Source organism: Bicyclus anynana, chromosome 27 (assembly GCF_947172395.1).
Source record: "Bicyclus anynana chromosome 27, ilBicAnyn1.1, whole genome shotgun sequence".
In the NCBI taxonomy this organism is placed as follows: domain Eukaryota; kingdom Metazoa; phylum Arthropoda; class Insecta; order Lepidoptera; family Nymphalidae; genus Bicyclus; species Bicyclus anynana.
The window spans coordinates 5,067,842-5,086,500 of NC_069109.1; the positions used below are offsets into that span (position 1 = coordinate 5,067,842).

At 36.1% G+C, this 18,659-nt stretch overlaps 1 protein-coding gene across 1 annotated transcript; it reads left to right on the forward strand.

Moving 5' to 3' along the window:
* The first annotated feature begins 537 nt into the window (after positions 1–537).
* On the forward strand, positions 538–18,508 carry LOC112054139 (titin homolog). Its single transcript, XM_052890435.1, has 14 exons — positions 538–776; positions 1,760–1,855; positions 3,225–3,272; positions 3,889–3,984; positions 4,945–5,088; positions 5,428–5,526; positions 5,973–6,020; positions 6,526–6,666; positions 7,578–7,622; positions 8,778–8,825; positions 9,307–9,354; positions 11,610–11,657; positions 12,557–17,944; positions 18,340–18,508. Exons 1-14 carry the CDS (start codon positions 710–712, stop codon positions 18,489–18,491), a joined length of 6,468 nt encoding a protein of 2,155 aa, XP_052746395.1. The 5' UTR covers positions 538–709; the 3' UTR covers positions 18,492–18,508.
* The last annotated feature ends 151 nt before the right edge of the window (positions 18,509–18,659 follow it).

Genomic DNA, 18,659 nt, shown 5'->3' on the forward strand with positions numbered 1-18,659 from the left:
GATCTTGTTCCAGGTGTGGAGGGCATTCGTCGTCAAGTGCACATGTTCACAGGTGGAGTGGGTTCGTCCGAGTTCCCCGCTGTGTGCAAAGCGTTGGAGTCTGAGATAGGTGCGTACCTAGCAGCGGCGAAGAGTCCATACAGGTTGATTCCTGCCGGATTACCTTTTAAAAATCCATACATACATATTCATTATTGTAATGAATACATAAGTATGGATATATTCTTTGGGATTTCTTTCGTTCTTTACCTTTGTCAAAATTTCATCCTTCGCCACTGGTACCTAGTGCACAATAGGGTAGTTTGGTGTAGTACATGGAATAAGAGGCTGAAATATATCGATACTAATTAATAGAAGTTAAGGATTTCTTAAAAACTTAATTTAAAAATCATGTTTTTACAAATTTTCCAAACGTAGAAAACGTTGTCGTCCATTTTGTGACGTCACAATGTTACTTGATGTACTAAACGTCAATTTTGACAAACGCTCCGCTTGTGACGTCATGAAACAGTTGAAATAGACCATTATGGCCGACAGGCGTTTTGGCTCGTACTTATTGTCAAAAAAATATTTAAACATTAAAATTTTCATGTAATCACGTCTCAAAATAAATATGATATGGCTATATTTTATCCCCGTATTCTCACGGGAACGGGAACTACGTGGATGAAACCGCGGTACGTCGTTTAGTTTATTCATAACCTGCTTAATGTATGTATGTTTTTCAGATTGGACAGCTACCTTCAACGTTCTTGTGAGTTCTATGAGGTGTAATGGTAAGATCCTTCTATAATTATAATTATAAATTACTATTATATATGTATTTTATTTGCACACCACGACAAAAGCAAGAGAAATAAAAACATATCAAGAAGAGATCAGCATACAAAAGGCGGCCTTATCGCTAAGTAAATATTTTTTTGTCTGGACAATTTTAGTGGCTTTTTTTCATCCACACACAATCAATTAATTGATTAAACTAGTAATCAATTCTCATTTTTTTTAACTGTTATTTCCTGGTGTTGACTTAGCTGCAACGAAAATTTTCATTGGTGAATGTAAATTATGGGAATGTACACAATGAGACTCCTGACTACAGAATCTCTTTTAATATTTGCAGGAGTGCACAAAAGGTGACAAGAAAAACGACTATTTTGAATTTTTACAGCGGAGTGTCTGTTATAGTTTAATTTTGTCTATATATACAGACTTGTCATTAACAATATAGAATAGTTATACAAAACAAGTAATAGTTACAGATAATATATTGATATGAAAATTATTTAAACTGGTACATACCACGATAAAATGACGAGATCTCTATATATATCTCGTCGTTTTATCGTGGTATGTACCCGTTTAAATAATATTCATAATGAACAACCACCAAATAAGTTTAAAATCATTAATATAATTAGATAAAGTCCGCACTGTCAGAATATAGGCCTCGATCGCACTACCAATAAGCCATACTTTGGCGTTAACAATGAATCTAATCACATTTTTTGGATATAAATTTAGCAGGAGGTCCATCGTAACCAGTTAAATTAGAAAGTGGTCTATGAGAAAAACAGTTTGGGAACCTCTGCTTTAGAGCATACCGCGGTTGACGTCAATGTAGACCGATGCTGATCTTGAGCCTCGTGTATATGGTACCATGTGAGAGGTTTATAGTTCAACTCTTACATGACAGCTTCCGAGTTATGGCTAGACGTACGAGTAAAATATTCTCGTAACATGACATTAATATAATTTCCAGATATTGTGGAGGCGGTGGATGCGTTTAAGAAGTTGCTCGGAAAGAAGACTTTCTACGATGCCGTCATTGTCATCAAAAAGTGCACCGGGAAACAACGTAAGTTACATATAAAGCTGAAAAGTTTGTTTGTTTGAACGCGCTAATCTCAGGAACTAGTGGTCTGATTTGAAAAATTCTTTCAGTGTTAGATAGCCCATTTATTGGGGAAGGTTTGTATACTATACAGCAGGGTTTCTTAAAGTGGGGTTTGCGATTTGACGGCAGGGGGATCGCGACAAGATTTACGCAATGGTGGCTTGATAACTGATACTGAGTCAGAATTTTATTAAGGTTAAAATTGTTCAAAATTACTTCTAACATTGAATCCATTTACGACAAAAAACACACCCATCACATTAATATTACTAAGACATATCTTTTGGTACTTTATGTCTTACCTTTTATTCAAAAAAAACCTTATTTTCATCAACAGTCAAATTTATTTTTTTACTTGGGGGGTTCATTAGTTAGTTAGGGGTTCGCTGTCACTTGGAAATGTTAACAGGGGTTCGAGCGAGCGAACAGGAACGGGAACCACGCGGGTAAAACCGCGCGGCGTCAGCTAGTTATCTATACTAATATTATAAAGCTGAAGAATTTGTTTGTTTGTTTGTTTGATTGAACGGGCTAATCTCAGGAACTACTGGTTCGATTTGAAAAATTCTTTCAGTATTAGATAGCCCATTTATCGAGAAAGGCTATAGGCTATATATTATCCCCGTATTCCTACGGGAACGGAAACCACGCGGGTGAAACCGCGTCAGCTAGTTTTTTGGAATACAGGATGCTCGGGAGCAGCAGATTTCACATAACTCTGGAGTTATGTGAAATACTCCCCATGTATACTTTAGGTATACTTTACCAAAAATTAATTAAAAATGTTCAAGGAACATGTGTTATAAATGAATATTTTCAGAGTAATTAATATTTCTTTTCTAATTAGACCTTAAAATGTCTCCCCTAAACGCATCCTTTTATTTATGACGTAGCCAAACTTTTAGATTTTAAAATGCTACGATTGATAACGGCGTATGTTACATGGGTAGTTGGAATTATTTGAATAATTTTGTACAAAAACATAAAAAAAATATGTTTTAGTTGAAAAAATATTAGTTATGCAATAATTCTGCTTCTATAAGTGGATTCGTGAACACTTAATAATACACTTAATAACGTAATACTCCCGAGCACCCTGTATAAAGCTCTCCACCAAACATTTTCTAATCATCAATGTACAGAATGGGGATGATGACTAGGTATGAATATATTGATTTTTATGAGGCATGTGAAAATATGGATAGGAGGGGGCGAAATAGGGGTTGAAAGGGTACATGGATTTTCACCCAGACGAAGTCGCGGCGTCTGCTATGATATAAAAGCTTGTCGATAGTTGAAATAACAGCTTATTAAAATTTTCTTGTTTCAGAACTCAAATATGCAATTGAAGCTCTTTTGGAGGAGACTGCTAGAGTCAGTAAGTGTTATCAAATCATATCAGATTTTGCCTTTGTTCAATATTCATTTTTAACCGATTTAAAAAAAGGGGAAGTTTCAAATTCTAAACGTGTTTTTTTTTATTGTTTTTTATCTCTTAACTTCGTAATTTATTTACCAATTTTGCCTTTGTTCAACATTCATTTTTAACCGACTTCAAAAAAGGAGGTCTTTGTTACCTCATTTGTCATTTTGTTCGAAAGAGTATACTTCCATTTTATTTTCATGAAAATCAGTTCAGTAATGTTGTGTTAAAATCAAAATAACTGAAATATGTCTTTAAAGTTTGTTCCATTTTTTAAAATTCTATGATAAAAATTTTAAATTGGAACGAAATACAGCATTTTGTCTGTGGAATGAGTAATTCTTTTTTCATTTGATTTTTATTGATTTGCGAACATTGAAAACTGTACTAAATTATTTTATTTTCTCGCAATCGTAGTGAAAAGTATAGTGTAACACGCGGGGCTAAACCCATTATAAACTCGATTTCTATTTAGTGACCCTCGCCTACGGCTCGTGCCCTAAAAATACCTCGTATATAATGGGTCTTTTTAGCCCCTTGTATAACAATCTACTATTGTTATAATTTCCAGATCTGAAGGTGGTTGTGGAAACTCTGTACCAGTTGACCGGAAAGTCTAACTTGGAACATGTACAGAGCGAACTGAAGAGACTATTCCATATTGACAGTAAGTATTTAAATAACTTTAGTACTAAATAACGATATCCTGCTAAATTCAAACATACCTTTATTGTTTATTCTTTCAATTACATTTCTGCCTTCTGTATCCGACTCTTGATCCAACAGTTAAGTGAAAGCTTCTTAAGAGTGTGCAATATGTAATTTGGTGGTTACAAATGGTTCTGGATCTCAGATTCTGGAAAAGTTCGGAGCCTGATATTTGGGTAAATGATATTTCAAAGTGTTAGCTTCGTTATGACTATACAAAATACACAATTTGTAAAACTTTTCTCGATAGTTTATTTTTTTGAAAAATACATGTTTTGCTCACATTTTGCTTTCAATGTCAGAAAAAGCAAACTTATTTTCTTAAATTTTTGTTTTGTATAGAAAATTAGGTATATATCTTGAACATGGCCTTTTTTTCGTTATATTGTTTATTTTACTTGCAGTCAGGTAAAAATGGTTTTGGCGCTCACGTCATAAAATTTGCGTCGCGCGTCAATCGCTCCGTGCTTTTCACTCACGTGAAAGTCATAATTCGGCGTCTCGCTTGCGCTTCGAATTTTATCCATATCGTACCGACGCGCTGCGCGCTCTTAAGGTGTTGATCGAAGCTTATCGCTATAAAGCCATTGACTGAAACAACTGTTTGTAATTTTATTACAGATTTAAATAAAAAGGAATAAATAAAACTACATAATTTACATTAATCTGAGCCTTCTTTTCCATAGTTAGCGACCAATTCCAACCATATAGCCTCAATAGCTCAACGGTGAGAGCGGTCGGACTCATCACCGAGGGGTGGTTCGATCCCCGCCCCGTTGGTCTATTGTACCCACTCCTGGCACAGTCTTTGCCGACTAGTTGGAGGGGAATGGGAATATTGGTCATATTATAAAAAATATGGCAAATATTCTTTTTAAAAACCAAAAAAAAAATCACTCTCCTAAAATCTTAATTCCAGACATAGTGAAAGTGATGGCACAGACGAACAAGGTGACAAAGAGACGAGACCCCCTCCTGGTGTTCACTAACCTTCTGGACTTCACGCAGAGCAGCACCCTCAGTGACTGCAGCGCCGTCGTCACCGGCCTCACCTTCCGACAGAGTAAGTGCTTCTGAGAAGTGCCTCACCTTCTACAGAGCAAAAAAAATTGTTAGAAGGACCACTTTTCGACAAAGAAAGTTTAAACTTTTTAAAAGAACTTTCTTTGTCTTCTTTGTTGTACTTCTGAGAAGTACAACAACCTCACCTTCCGGCAGAGTAAGTACCTACTACTGAGAAGTGTCTCACCTTTTACAGAGAGAATACTTGTCTCCTAAGGGCCTCCTTTCGACAGAGAAAGTACTTCTGAGAAGTACCTCACCTTCTGACAGAGTAAGTAAGTACTACTGAGAAGTGCAAATAAATAAATTTAAGAGTATTATAGGTATATTTGTATTGCAGTGACCGCTCTAGAAGTGATGGATGAGATACAGAAGCAGTCGGGATGTACCGACATCCTGGAGTTCTTCCGGAACATGATCACCTACACCAGAACCAAGTGTGAGTTTTTATATTACTTTAATTAGCGTATTCTAATCCAATTGATACCTAAATAGCACAAAAATACGATTTTATTTATAACTTATATTATGTCTGAGTTTTATGAAAACAAAATAAAAAAAAAACATACAGAAACAAATGAGCTGTTGCAAAAAAAGTAGGTAAAGTGCGAGTCGTACTATCGCAAGCTTCTTCCATTCTCATCAATACTTTCAAACAATGACCTTTGATCTTGTTCTTCCAACATTTCCGTTTGCCTTTTTTTGTCTCCTTTAATTCATCCTCTCTACGTGCCCAAGCTGTCTAAGCTAAGATTTTTATTATTACAGATATACAAGTATTAATACACATATACATTTATTAATACGGATATACATTTATTAATACAGATATACATTTATTAATGGAGATTTATATTTATTAATACAGATATACGTTTATTCCAGCGTTGCGGTCTGCCTGGAATGCCATGGTGACTGTGACGAAGAAAAATGGTAAGTATCGATTATTACTTCCCTAAAAACTGTAGATGTTTATAATATTTATTAAAATTTATATATACAGACGAGACATTTTTTACCTGATAACGTCATAAATTCATTTGTTTTTTTTCCTTGTTTCGTGGTGTCTAAATAAATAAATAAAATAAATCGATTAACGCCGTCTGCACGCACGAAAAGTTCTGCTTGAGCCGAGCGTGCAAGCGACGTGAAACAAGTGTTAGATAGGCATGTTCTTAAACTTAATAATAATATAATATTGAGTGCTTTTTATTCTTTACAAATTACCCCTTGACTACAATCTCAACTGGTGGTAAGTGGTGATGCAATCTACGATGGAAGCGGACTAACTTGTTAGGAGGAGGATGAAAATCCACACCCCTTTCGGTTTATACACGGCAACCGGAACGCTAAATCGCTTGGCGGCACGTCTTTGTCGGTTGAGAGGTAACTAGCCTCCCACCAGCCGTATTTTTACTGACATAACTCATGTTTATAGATATCTTCGTCTTGATCGAGACCATGAAAAGGTACACGTCAATGGACGTGATGTATTTCTTCCAACTGCTGCAGCGTATCACCAACACGACCACTATTCGACTGGCTACACTCAAGATGGGGGAATTGCTTAAAACTGTTGGTAAGATATCATCTATACTTATAATAAATCTGTAGAGAGGTCAATTCTGTACATGAAATATATTTCCAAAATAACTATCAGGGGGTGATTAGTGATCGATACTGATGCCAAAAATGCAATCAGTAAAATTTTTGTCTGTCTGTATGTTCGTTATAGAAACAAAAGCTACTTAAGACGGATTTTAACGAAACTTGGTACAATTATTCTTCATACTCCTGGGCAGGTTATAGTATACTTTACATCGCGCTACGATCAATAGGAGCAGAGCAGTGAAGGGAAATGTTGGGAAAACGGGAGAAGTTACTCCATTTTTACAGCGATACTACTGTAAGGGCCGGATTAAAGAAGTCTAAGGGCGGTCGAAGTCGCGGGCGTCTGCTTGTAGGAAATATATAAAAGGAATGCCCATCCCTAACCTAACCACCCGGCAATTTACTTATATCTAAAAATCTAAAAAAAACTTGATAATTCTACTTTAAAAATTAAATTATTACTTTATCAGAAAAAAATTGCTACAATGTTTTACGACATTTAAAATTCATATTGATGTGACAAGCAAAGATCGTTGACCATACAGCCTGAGTTTTACGATATTTTTTTGAAGACTTAATGTTTAATGTTTGTTTTCTTGTTTATTAAGCTTGTTGGTTGTGTTACCTGGCGGCTTTGGTGCACTGGCGAACTTTTTAAGCAAGGATAGTGATAAAAAAATCATTTTTTTTCTTCAAAAAAACCTTCTTTCTTGCCAATTAAGCCAATTGTTTTAACTCAATTCAATTAATTTTTTGTCAACTCAACTCGACTTAAAGACAATTTTTTGAGTCAATTTTGATTTTGATGTTAGGTTTTGAATACTGTGCAATAAAATAAAATATAAATACAACAACGAATAATAAATATACATTTTTCAGGTTTCTTTGAATGGATTGACGTTATTTATCGGATCGTACGCACTGGTAAGTAAACAGAATAGAATACAATTATAATATTAATTTGCTTTAAATGACACATACAGCTCGTGCGGTTTATCTTGACACCTGTTTGAATCGGAAAGATGGTCTAGTTTGGAGCCACGTGTCAAGATGTTTCGCATGATTTATATTTTCTAAAACCTAGTTCAAATATATAGGGTGCTTGGGAGTATTTTCCATAACTTGAGTGTATTGACGAGTCCACTTGTAGGAGCCGAACTGCATATGTTTTTTTAACCAAAACATTAAAAAAAAATATGTTTTCAGTAAGTAATTCTTTTTTTTTATTATCTTCAAGTTAGCCCTTGACTACAATCTCACCTGATGGTAAGTGATGATGCAATCTTATATGAAAGTTCTACACGACATCGTACCGGAACGCTAAATCGCTTGGCGGTACGTCTTTGTCGGTAGGGTGGTAACTAACACGGCCGAAGCCTCCCACTAATTCAAATAATATCGACTATCCATGTAACACACGTCTTTGTCTATCCTTGCATTTTAAAATCATCGATCTCCTATTAAAAAGTGGATGCACAATCAGCGACCAAAAAACGTCCCCACTCAACTCATTGAGTGGGGACGTTTTTTGGTAAACACAACTCCTTGGCACTCAATTCAAGTAGTCGCATTTGCATTTTTAACTTTAAACTCAACACTCAAGGTTGAATTTGCTCCGAATTTGGGATTTTATTGAATGTTGGACCATATAAGGTATAATTTTCTTTACCAATAATCCTAAAACTGCCAAAGCAAAATTGGCCAGTTTTTAATTGAAATTTTCTACATGATTGTGCGTCCTTTTATTATAAGATGTCAATGTTTAAAATACGTAAAACTTGACTACGTCATAATTATAAGGATGCGTATTTTTCATTTTAAGATTTATTTACAAAAGAAATATTATTTACTCTTAAAATATTAATTTTAGAACACATGTTCCTCCAGTACTTTCCGGTGAGGGGTCGTCATTCCAGCACCTTGGGACCCCAACGTCCATCGGCTTTTACAACTATGTGCCCCTTGTTTGTCACTTCAGCTTCGCAACTCGTTGAGCTGTGACACCACAAATATGCCTACGACACTCGCAAATAATGTGGCTTTCTATAAATTAGTAAATTAAGTTGAGTTATTTTTCAGATATGGCGAAATTCCTGGAAGCGTATACAAGCTTGAGTCCCCACTATTGTAAGTATATCTTATTTCTATAATTAAATTTAAATTAATTTTTTAAGAGCCGTGATAGCCCGGTGGATATGACCTCTGCCTCTGATTCCGGAGGGTGTGGGTTCGAATCCAGTACGGGGCATGCACCTCCAACTTTTCAGTTGTGTGCATTTTCAGAAATCAAATATCACGTGTCTCAAACGGTGAAGGAAAACATCGTGAGGAAACCTGCATACCAGAGAATTTTCTTAATTCTCTACGTATGTGAAGTCTGCCAATCCGCATTGGACCAGCGTGGTGGACTGTTGGCCTAACCCCTCTCATTCTGAGAGGAGACTCGTGTTCAACAGTGAGCCGAATATGGGTTGTTAATGATGAGTTAAAGCGTTCATTATCACCCTTAGCCCACCAATTCGCATTGGGGCAGCGAGGTGGGTCTACGCTCTATATCCCCTCTCCCATAAAAAGGCTAATAATGATGATTAATATTATTTCTTTTCAGTAATCGAAGACGCCATAGTTATAAATCAGCAATACACTAAAGTTAAAGGTAAGCTGTATAGGAATTTTAAAGGAAACAGGAAAAAATATAAAATAATTACATTTTATACTTGGATCTTACGTACTTTGCCTGTGTATTGTAAAAAAAAATATAATTTTAAAAAGGCTAACTCAGAGATTACGTTTTTGACACCTGTAAATGTCAATGAGATATTTAAATATCTGTTTTTTATAAGCATAATAACGAGTGATCTATTTAAATAAAAGAAAGTCGGGTTTGTTACAACACTTATAACTCGAGATCTGCTGGACCGATTTGGCCCAAAATTGTTGAAGAGGTAGCTGAGAACAATAAATTAATTAATTCAGCAATCAATCCTCGCTTTATCGAAAACTGATGATTTTGTTGTTTTTTTTGATTGGAAATGAACTGGAAAGCAAATTTTCATAGCCAATATACACATTTTTTCGAATATTGGAAATCGGTAGAAATTGGGAGATTTTGAATGTGGTGTATGAGAAAAAAACAGTTTGGGAACCTCTGGGGTAGGGGTATAGGAGGGTAGGTGTAGCTTGGGTAAGTAGGGGTAGGGTAGGTGTAGGGTGGGAATATGGTAGGGGTAGGGTAGAAGTAAGGTGGGTAGTAGAATAGGAAAGGGGTAGGGAATGAGTCAAAGCGAAGCTTGACCGGATCCGCTAGTAACAATAAAAAATGAATAATTATGCCAATTTAAAATAAACATTACTTTTGGGCTAAAGTTATTAATCTATACTAATATTATAAAGAGGTAAAGTTTGTAAGTTTGTAAGTTTGTAAGTTTGTAAGTTTGTAACAATTTTTTGAAATTGGGTAATCTTCGGAACTACTGGACCGATTTTAAAAATTCTTTCACCAATAGAATGCTACGTTATCGGGGAGTGCTATAGGCTATATTTTATATTTCTATCATATATAACTACTGAGATATCGCGGGTTTTCTCTTACAGGTCAGACCGAAAAACTTACTTATTCGCATGCGCTGCCTCAACCATTGCGTATAACTGAAATAAATGTATGGAGGCTTTTTGAACCTTTAAAAGTTCTACAAAAAAGTCCGCGACACCATATATCTATCTTTTATATTTTAGCAGATATAGTACCTTTAGTACTTTAATAAATTATTTAAATTTTAAATTAAGGTTTACGTCATTATTTACACAACTAAACTTAAATCCTTATCAAAATAAATTATTTAATAATCACAAGGATATTATAGAGATAAGATTTGCCCTTTACAGTATGTTAATTAGTTATATAGTTTCGGAGATAATACAAAATTTCTGAAAGTCGCAGAAATGCCGCTATATGACGCCCCGCGGTTTCAATTACGTGGTTCCCGTTCCCGTATGAATATGAGGACCAAACATAGCCTATGACACTCGCAAATAATGTAGCTTTCTATTGGTAAAAGAATTTTCCAAATCGGTCCAGTAGATTCAGAGATTACCCCCGACAACCACACAAACTGTACCTCTTTATAGTATTAGCATAGAAGTCGCTTGGGAAATTATAGTCTTTTGGTCATTGCACCACGCACAAAAGGCGGGACCAATTTTGCTGAGGGTAGGGATAGGATAGAGGTAGGGAAGGGGTAGGATAGAGGTAGGGTAGGGGTAATTTAGGGAAAGTGTAGGGTAGGGTAGGGTAGGGTACGGATAAGGTAGGAGTAGTGTAGGGTAGGGGCAAGGTAGAGGTAGGGGAAGGATATGGAACGTATAGGGTAGGGGAGGAGTAGGATAGGGGTAGGGTAGGGTAGGGTACGGGTAGGGTAGGGTTAGGGTAGGGATAAGGTAGGTGTAGGGAAGGGTTAGGGTTAGCGGTAGGGTAGGAGTAAGGTAGGGGTAGGGTAGGGGTAGATTAGGAGTAGGGTAGGATAGGGTATGGATAGGTTACGGGTAGGGTAAGGTGGGGGGAGGGAAGGGTTAGCGTTAGCGGTAGGGTAGGAGTAAGGTAGGGGTAGGGTAGGGTAGGGTAGGGTAGGGTTGGGTAGGTTTACGAGCAGGGTAAGGTAGAGGTAGAGAAGTTTACATCAATTTTTACGCGGACGAAGTCGCGGGCGTCCGCTAGTAATTAATAAAATAACAAATATAAAAAGTGACATTCATAGGAAACGCAATCTTAGAGCGGCCGGACTTTATTTTTTTTATTTATTCAGTAAACATGTAAATAAAATATATTTATACATACGGTTTACGTATGAATAAGTAGTAATTTCGAAAATTTTTGAAAAACGAATCAATATTGTTAATAATGAAATGTTTCAGAGCCTATACATGCAATCACTGTTTTGAAGCAGAGGACAAAAACACAAGGTATGAATATATTCGGATTCTTTTTTTTTTGTAAGATATAAGCAATACTAATATTATAAACGCGAAAGTTTGTATGGATGTTTGGATGTTTGTTACTCTTTAACGCCGCTACTACTGAAGCGATTTAGCTGAAATTTGGTATTAAGATATACTATAGCCTGGATTAACACATAGGCTACTTTTTATCACGGAAAAATCCATGGTTCCCGAGAGATTTGTGAAAAACTAAATTCTACGCGGACGAAGTTGCGGGCGTCCGCTAGTACATCTATAAAGTTTAAATGATAAGGAGTTATGGCGGCAAAATCACATGTAGTTTTTAACTTTAACTACCCCCATTATATTACGACATAACTTGACGTTTCAAAAGTGCTTGTAATTAAGCCTAATTGAAATAAATGAATTTGGATTTGATTAGATTTAAACAAGAGTGTTTTAAGTTATTAATTCAATTTTCTCGCTGGAATCTACCAAAAGTTTTAGTAAGTTTTCCTTCGCCTTACTAAAGCATGACATAACTTGATTTAACGGATAGTGATGGTCGGTGGACTATAATTTTTTTTTTAATTCTGTACAAGTTATCTCTTGACTACAATCTCACCTGGTAAGTGATGATGCAATCTAAGATGGAAGCGAACTTATTAAGGAATAGGAAGACAATCCACACCTCTTTCGGTTTCTACACGACATCGTACGGGGACGCTAAATCGCCAAGCGGTACGTCTTTGCCGGTAGGGTGGTAACTAGTCACGGCCGAAGCCTCCCACCAGCCAGACCTGGACCAATTAAGAATACCTCAATCAGCCCAGCCAAAGACGTCCGTCTTTTAAATCCACCGCGAATCTGCCACGGAGGCCGTCAAAATTATTATTTACTAAAGTACATTTTATTTTTTTTAGATATCATAAAAGCCATTGAACACGTGAAACAAACAAACCCAAAAGGACCTCCAGCATCGAAGCCAAAGCCAACCAAAAATCAAAACTACCCTCCAAGTTATGTCCAAAAAGATCCAAGTAACGACGTAAACCCGAGTCAAAACCCACCATCTAAAAATGCTAAACCTAGAAATTATCCATCCAAAAAGGTTGAAAAACAACTTCCAAATCAAACTCAACCAGCTTCAACTAAGATAATTAATACAGACAAAGGAAATTCAAAAAAAGTAAACCCTATAAAGTCAAGTCCTGCTAAAAAGGATCAACCCATTAAACCAGCTCCCACCAAAAATGTTCATTCTCTAAAACCACCGCATACTAAAAAGGTACCCACTACTGACCTTTCTCAAAACGAACCAAGTAAGGAAAGTATATCAAATGAAAATTCTGTGGATATTATTTCAAATGATGAGGTACCGTCGAAAAACGAAGCTACTAATAATAACACCCCGAGCAATAATAAAAACACGTCTGATCCATCGGACGAGGATGAAAACAATATGAAAAATGAGGACTATGACAAAAACCCTAAAATTAATGAAGAGTATATAAATAATAAGCCAGATAATGATAAAAATACATCTGAATCACAGAAATCGAATGCTAATAAAACTCCTAAGCCAACAGAATCAAAAGAAGAAGAATTGGATAAGAAAACAGCTGAAAATGAACCAACTGCCAACAAGCCATCATCTGAAAATAACAATAAAGACAACAACGATGTTGAACCAGTTGACAGCAAAGAGGTTATAGAGAATTTGGTTGAAGATAAGACACCGGTCGCAACCGGAAAACAACAAGATTCAAAGGAAACAACTGATAATAACCAAGAGGAACCAAAGCTGCAAATTGAAGACAAACAGAAGGATGCAACCAAACCAGATGGCGGTAAACTAGTTAATGAAAAAAATTTACCAAAAAGTAAACCAACAACCGCAAATAAAGCTGTCGATGATAAGTCATCAGATGTTGATCCAACTAAAGGCAAAGAAGCAAGTCATATGGAAAAGGATATAACAAAACCAGTTGTCAATAAGCCAAAAGATGCAAATTCACCAATTAGAGACAAAACCAATAAAGATACAAAGATACCAGCTGTAGATAAACCAAAAGATGCAATTATACCAACTGGAGATAAAACCAAGGATACAAAAGAACCAGCTGAAGGTAAACCCGCGGATGCAAATAAACCTACTGGAAACAACCAAAAGAATATTAAAAAACCTGTCGAAGACAAACATAAAGATACAAAGACACCAGCTGTAGATAAACCAAAAGATGCAATTATATCAACTGGAGGCAAAACCAAGGATACAAAAGAACCAGCTACAGGTAAACCAGTGGATGCAAATAAACCGACTGGAAACAACCAAAAGAATATTAAAAAACCTGTCGAAGACAAACATAAAGACGCAAAGATACCAGCTGTAGATAAACCAAATAATGCAATTGTACCAACTGGAGATAAAACCAAGGATGCAAAAGAACCAGTCAAAGGTAAACCGGTGGATACCAATAAACCAACTGGAGACAAAACCAAGGATACAAAAGAACCAGCTACAGGTAAACCGGTGGATGCAAATAAACCAACTGGAGACAACCAAAAGGATATTAAAAAACCTGTCCTAGACAAACATAAAGATGCAAAGACACCAACTGGAGACAAAACCAAGGATACAAAAGAAGCAGCCAAAGGTAAACCGGCAGATGCAAATAAACCAACTGGAGACAACCAAAAGGATATTAAAAAACCTGTCGAAGACAAACATAAAGATACAAAAACACCAACTGGAGACAAAACCAAGGATACAAAAGAACCAGTTAATGGTAAACCGGCGGATGCAAATAAACCAACTGGAGACAACCAAAAGGATATTAAAAAACCTGTCGAAGACAAACATAAAAATACAAAAACACCAACTGGAGACAAAACCAAGGATACAAAAGAACCAGTTAATGGTAAACCGGCGGATGCAAATAAACCAACTGGAGACAACCAAAAAGATATTAAAAAACCTATCGAAGACAAACATAAAGATACAAAGACACCAGCTATAGATAAACCAAAAGATGCAATTATACCAACTGGAGACAAAACCAAGGATACAAAAGAACCAGCTATAGGTAAACCGGTGGATACAAATAAACCAACTGGAGACAACCAAAAGGATATTAAAAAACCTGTCTTAGACAAACATCAAGATGCAAAGACACCAACTGGAGACAAAACCAAGGATACAAAAGAATCAGCCAAAGGTAAACCGGCGGATGCAAATAAACCAACTGGATACAACCAAAAGGATATTAAAAAACCTGTCCTAGACAAACATAAAGATACCAAAACACCAACTGGAGACAAAACCAAGGATACAAAAGAACCAGCCAAAGGTAAACCGGCGGATGCAAATAAACCAACTGGCGACAACCAAAAGGATATTAAAAAACCTGTCGAAGACAAACATAAAGATACAAAGACACCAACTGGAGACAAAACCAAGGATACAAAAGAACCAGCTACAGGTAAACCGGCGGATGCAAATAAACCGACTGGAGACAGCCAAAAATATATTAAAAAACCTATCGAAGACAAACATAAAGATACAAAGACACCAGCTATAGATAAACCAAAAGATGCAATTATACCAACTGGAGACAAAACCAAGGATACAAAAGAACCAGCCAAAGGTAAACCGGCGGATGCAAATAAACCAACTGGCGACAACCAAAAGGATATTAAAAAACCTGTCGAAGACAAACATAAAGATACAAAGACACCAACTGGAGACAAAACCAAGGATACAAAAGAACCAGCCAAAGGTAAACCGGCGGACGCAAATAAACCAACTGGAGACAACCAAAAGGATATTAAAAAACCTGTCTTAGACAAACATCAAGATACAAAGACACCAACTGGAGACAAAACCAAGGATACAAAAGAACCAGCTACAGGAAAACCGGCGGATGCAAATAAACCAACTGGAGACAACCAAAAGGATATTAAAAAACCTGTCTTAGACAAACATCAAGATACAAAGACACCAACTGGAGACAAAACCAAGGATACAAAAGAACCAGCTACAGGTAAACCGGCGGATGCAAATAAACCAACTGGAGACAACCAAAAGGATATTAAAAAACCTGTCTTAGACAAACATCAAGATACAAAGACACCAACTGGAGACAAAACCAAGGATACAAAAGAACCAGCTACAGGTAAACCGGCGGATGCAAATAAACCAACTGGAGACAACCAAAAGGATATTAAAAAACCTGTCCTAGACAAACATAAAGATACAAAGACACCAACTACAGGTAAACCGGCGGATGCAAATAAACCAACTGGAGACAACCAAAAGGATATTAAAAAACCTGTCCTAGACAAACATAAAGATACAAAGACACCAACTGGAGACAAAACCAAGGATACAAAAGAACCAGCCAAACGTAAACCGGCAGATGCAAATAAACCAACTGGAGACAACCAAAAAGATATTAAAAAACCTATCGAAGACAAACATAAAGATACAAAGACACCAGCTATAGATAAACCAAAAGATGCAATTATACCAACTGGAGACAAAACCAAGGATACAAAAGAACCAGCTATAGGTAAACCGGTGGATGCAAATAAACCAACTGGAGACAAAACCAAGGATACAAAAGAACCAGCCAAAGGTAAACCGGCGGATGCAAATAAACCAACTGGAGACAACCAAAAGGATATTAAAAAACCTGTCGAAGAAAAACATAAAGATACAAAGACACCAACTGGAGACAAAACCAAGGATACAAAAGAACCAGCCAAAGGTAAACCGGTGGATGCAAATAAACCAACTGGCGACAACCAAAAGGATATTAAAAAACCTGTCGAAGACAAACATAAAGATACAAAGACACCAACTGGAGACAAAACCAAGGATACAAAAGAACCAACCAAAGGTAAACCGGCGGATGCAAATAAACCAACTGGCGACAACCAAAAGGATATTAAAAAACCTGTCGAAGATAAACATAAAGATACAAAGACACCAACTGGAGACAAACCCAAGGATACAAAAGAACCAGCCAAAGGTAAACCGGCGGATGCAAATAAACCAACTGGAGACAACCAAAAGGATATTAAAAAACCTGTCGAAGAAAAACATAAAGATACAAAGACACCAACTGGAGACAAAACCAAGGATACAAAAGAACCAGCCAAAGGTAAACCGGCGGATGCAAATAATCCAACTGGAGACAACCAAAAGGATATTAAAAAACCTGTCAAAGACAAACATAAAGATACAAAGAAACCAGCTGTAGATAAACCAAACGATACAATTAAACCAACTGGAGACAAAACGAGGAATACAAAAGAACCAGCCGAAGGTAAACCGGTGGATGCAAATAAATCACCTGGAGACAAACAAAAGGATATAAGAAAACCGAGTAAAGATGCACAAACGGACGCAAACACACCATGTGCAGACAAACAAAATGAAGTGCTCAAACCAGTTAAAGATGGACCAAAGGATGAAACGAAACTGCTAGAAGATAAACAAAAAAACACAAAGGAAGCCCTTACAGACAAAACTAAGATCACAAAAGAACCTATTGTAAAGAAGGACAAAGATCCTAAACCATATGGAAACAACCAAAAGGATAGCAAAAATCCCAAGGATAATAAACAAAAGGACTTAAATAAACCTAATAAGGAAATACAGGAACCAGAAAAAGACGCAAAAGAACCAAATAACCAAGCAGATACTAATAAATCAAATGAAACAAAACCAAGTGAGCCAAAAAAAACAGCTGAAGATAAAACAGTAGACAACCAAAAACCAGACACAAAATATAATGTTCCAAAAACCAAAGGCAACAAAGAAGACAAATCTGATCCTAAAACAGAAAGCGATGTTAAAAATAACGAAACACCAAATACTAATCCTAATTCCACAGATGATAATAATAAAAATCCTGATGTCACCAAAACAGAAAATCCTAATTCTAAACCAACAGACGATCAACCAAAAACAGATTCTAAATCTTCAGATAATACCAATAACAATCCAGATGACAAGAAAACAGAAAAACCTAAATCAGAACCAGAAAAACCTACAAAACCTAATGTTACGCCAACAGTTGATCAAAAAACACCAAACACGGAAACACTATCACCAGCTGAAGAGAATCAAACGACGAGTTATCTATCAACTACGTACACTAGTTCTGAAATAAAAACCCAGAACGCAACAGAAGTTAAAACTGAGAACATAACCGAGATTAAAACTCAGAACATAACTGAAGTATCTGGTTCTGGACCTCAGCCTAGCGCTCCTGGTGGTAATACTGCGCCAACGGATGCGAAGGGTAAGTTGATTTTTTTTATACAGTCTAGGAAGAAAATTACAGCAGAGGCTATAATTATCAAAGCGCACGTATGTCATACGTCGTTTTATAACACATTTGCGAGAATACACACTTTCTTTAAACGAATTTGCATCTTTGCCTGTTTTCCATATTTTCCACATTTCGATAAGCTTGTCATTGTCAAATGACACATGTCAAAAACATCCAATATTACTAATAATGTAAATTAATATTTTTATAACACATTCGCTCATAAAATATCTCTTATTGTAAGTTAAGTTAAAGTACCAAACATTAAAATAAAATAAAAAACATACACATCTAATTGAGAACATACTTCTTTTGAAGTCAAAGAAGATATTATGATGCTTTAAAGATTTTATTTTATTTTTCAGACATGCAAAATGCTCTTCAATTGGACGTGAACTTCAAATTGCTAATCCTGCCAAAGGGTCCGAAGAACACGAAGAACTGTTACTGTGCATGCGAGAGCCAAGAACCACCGAAAGTTATACCTCTCAAGGGGTTGCCAGTGGGAATAAATTAATTTTATAATATATAAAAGTCAGGAAAATGGAGGGTAGATTTAAGAGAAACTTGTAAGTGGGATATTTTTGAAGCGTTCATCGGTGATTAGTAAAATTATAATAAACTCGTCATAAAACCTTCCATTAACTGTCTTAGTTCTAGGTATATTTAGATTAAATTTTTCTTT

Bases quoted from the DNA above. Each gene is read 5' to 3' on its own strand.
- LOC112054139 (XM_052890435.1), top strand. From the start codon at position 710: ATGTATGTATGTTTTTCAGATTGGACAGCTACCTTCAACGTTCTTGTG. The intron at 5,089-5,427 runs GTAAGTGCTTCT...TTTGTATTGCAG, and splicing joins CGGCCTCACCTTCCGACAGA to TGACCGCTCTAGAAGTGATG. The intron at 6,021-6,525 runs GTAAGTATCGAT...TCATGTTTATAG, and splicing joins GACTGTGACGAAGAAAAATG to ATATCTTCGTCTTGATCGAG.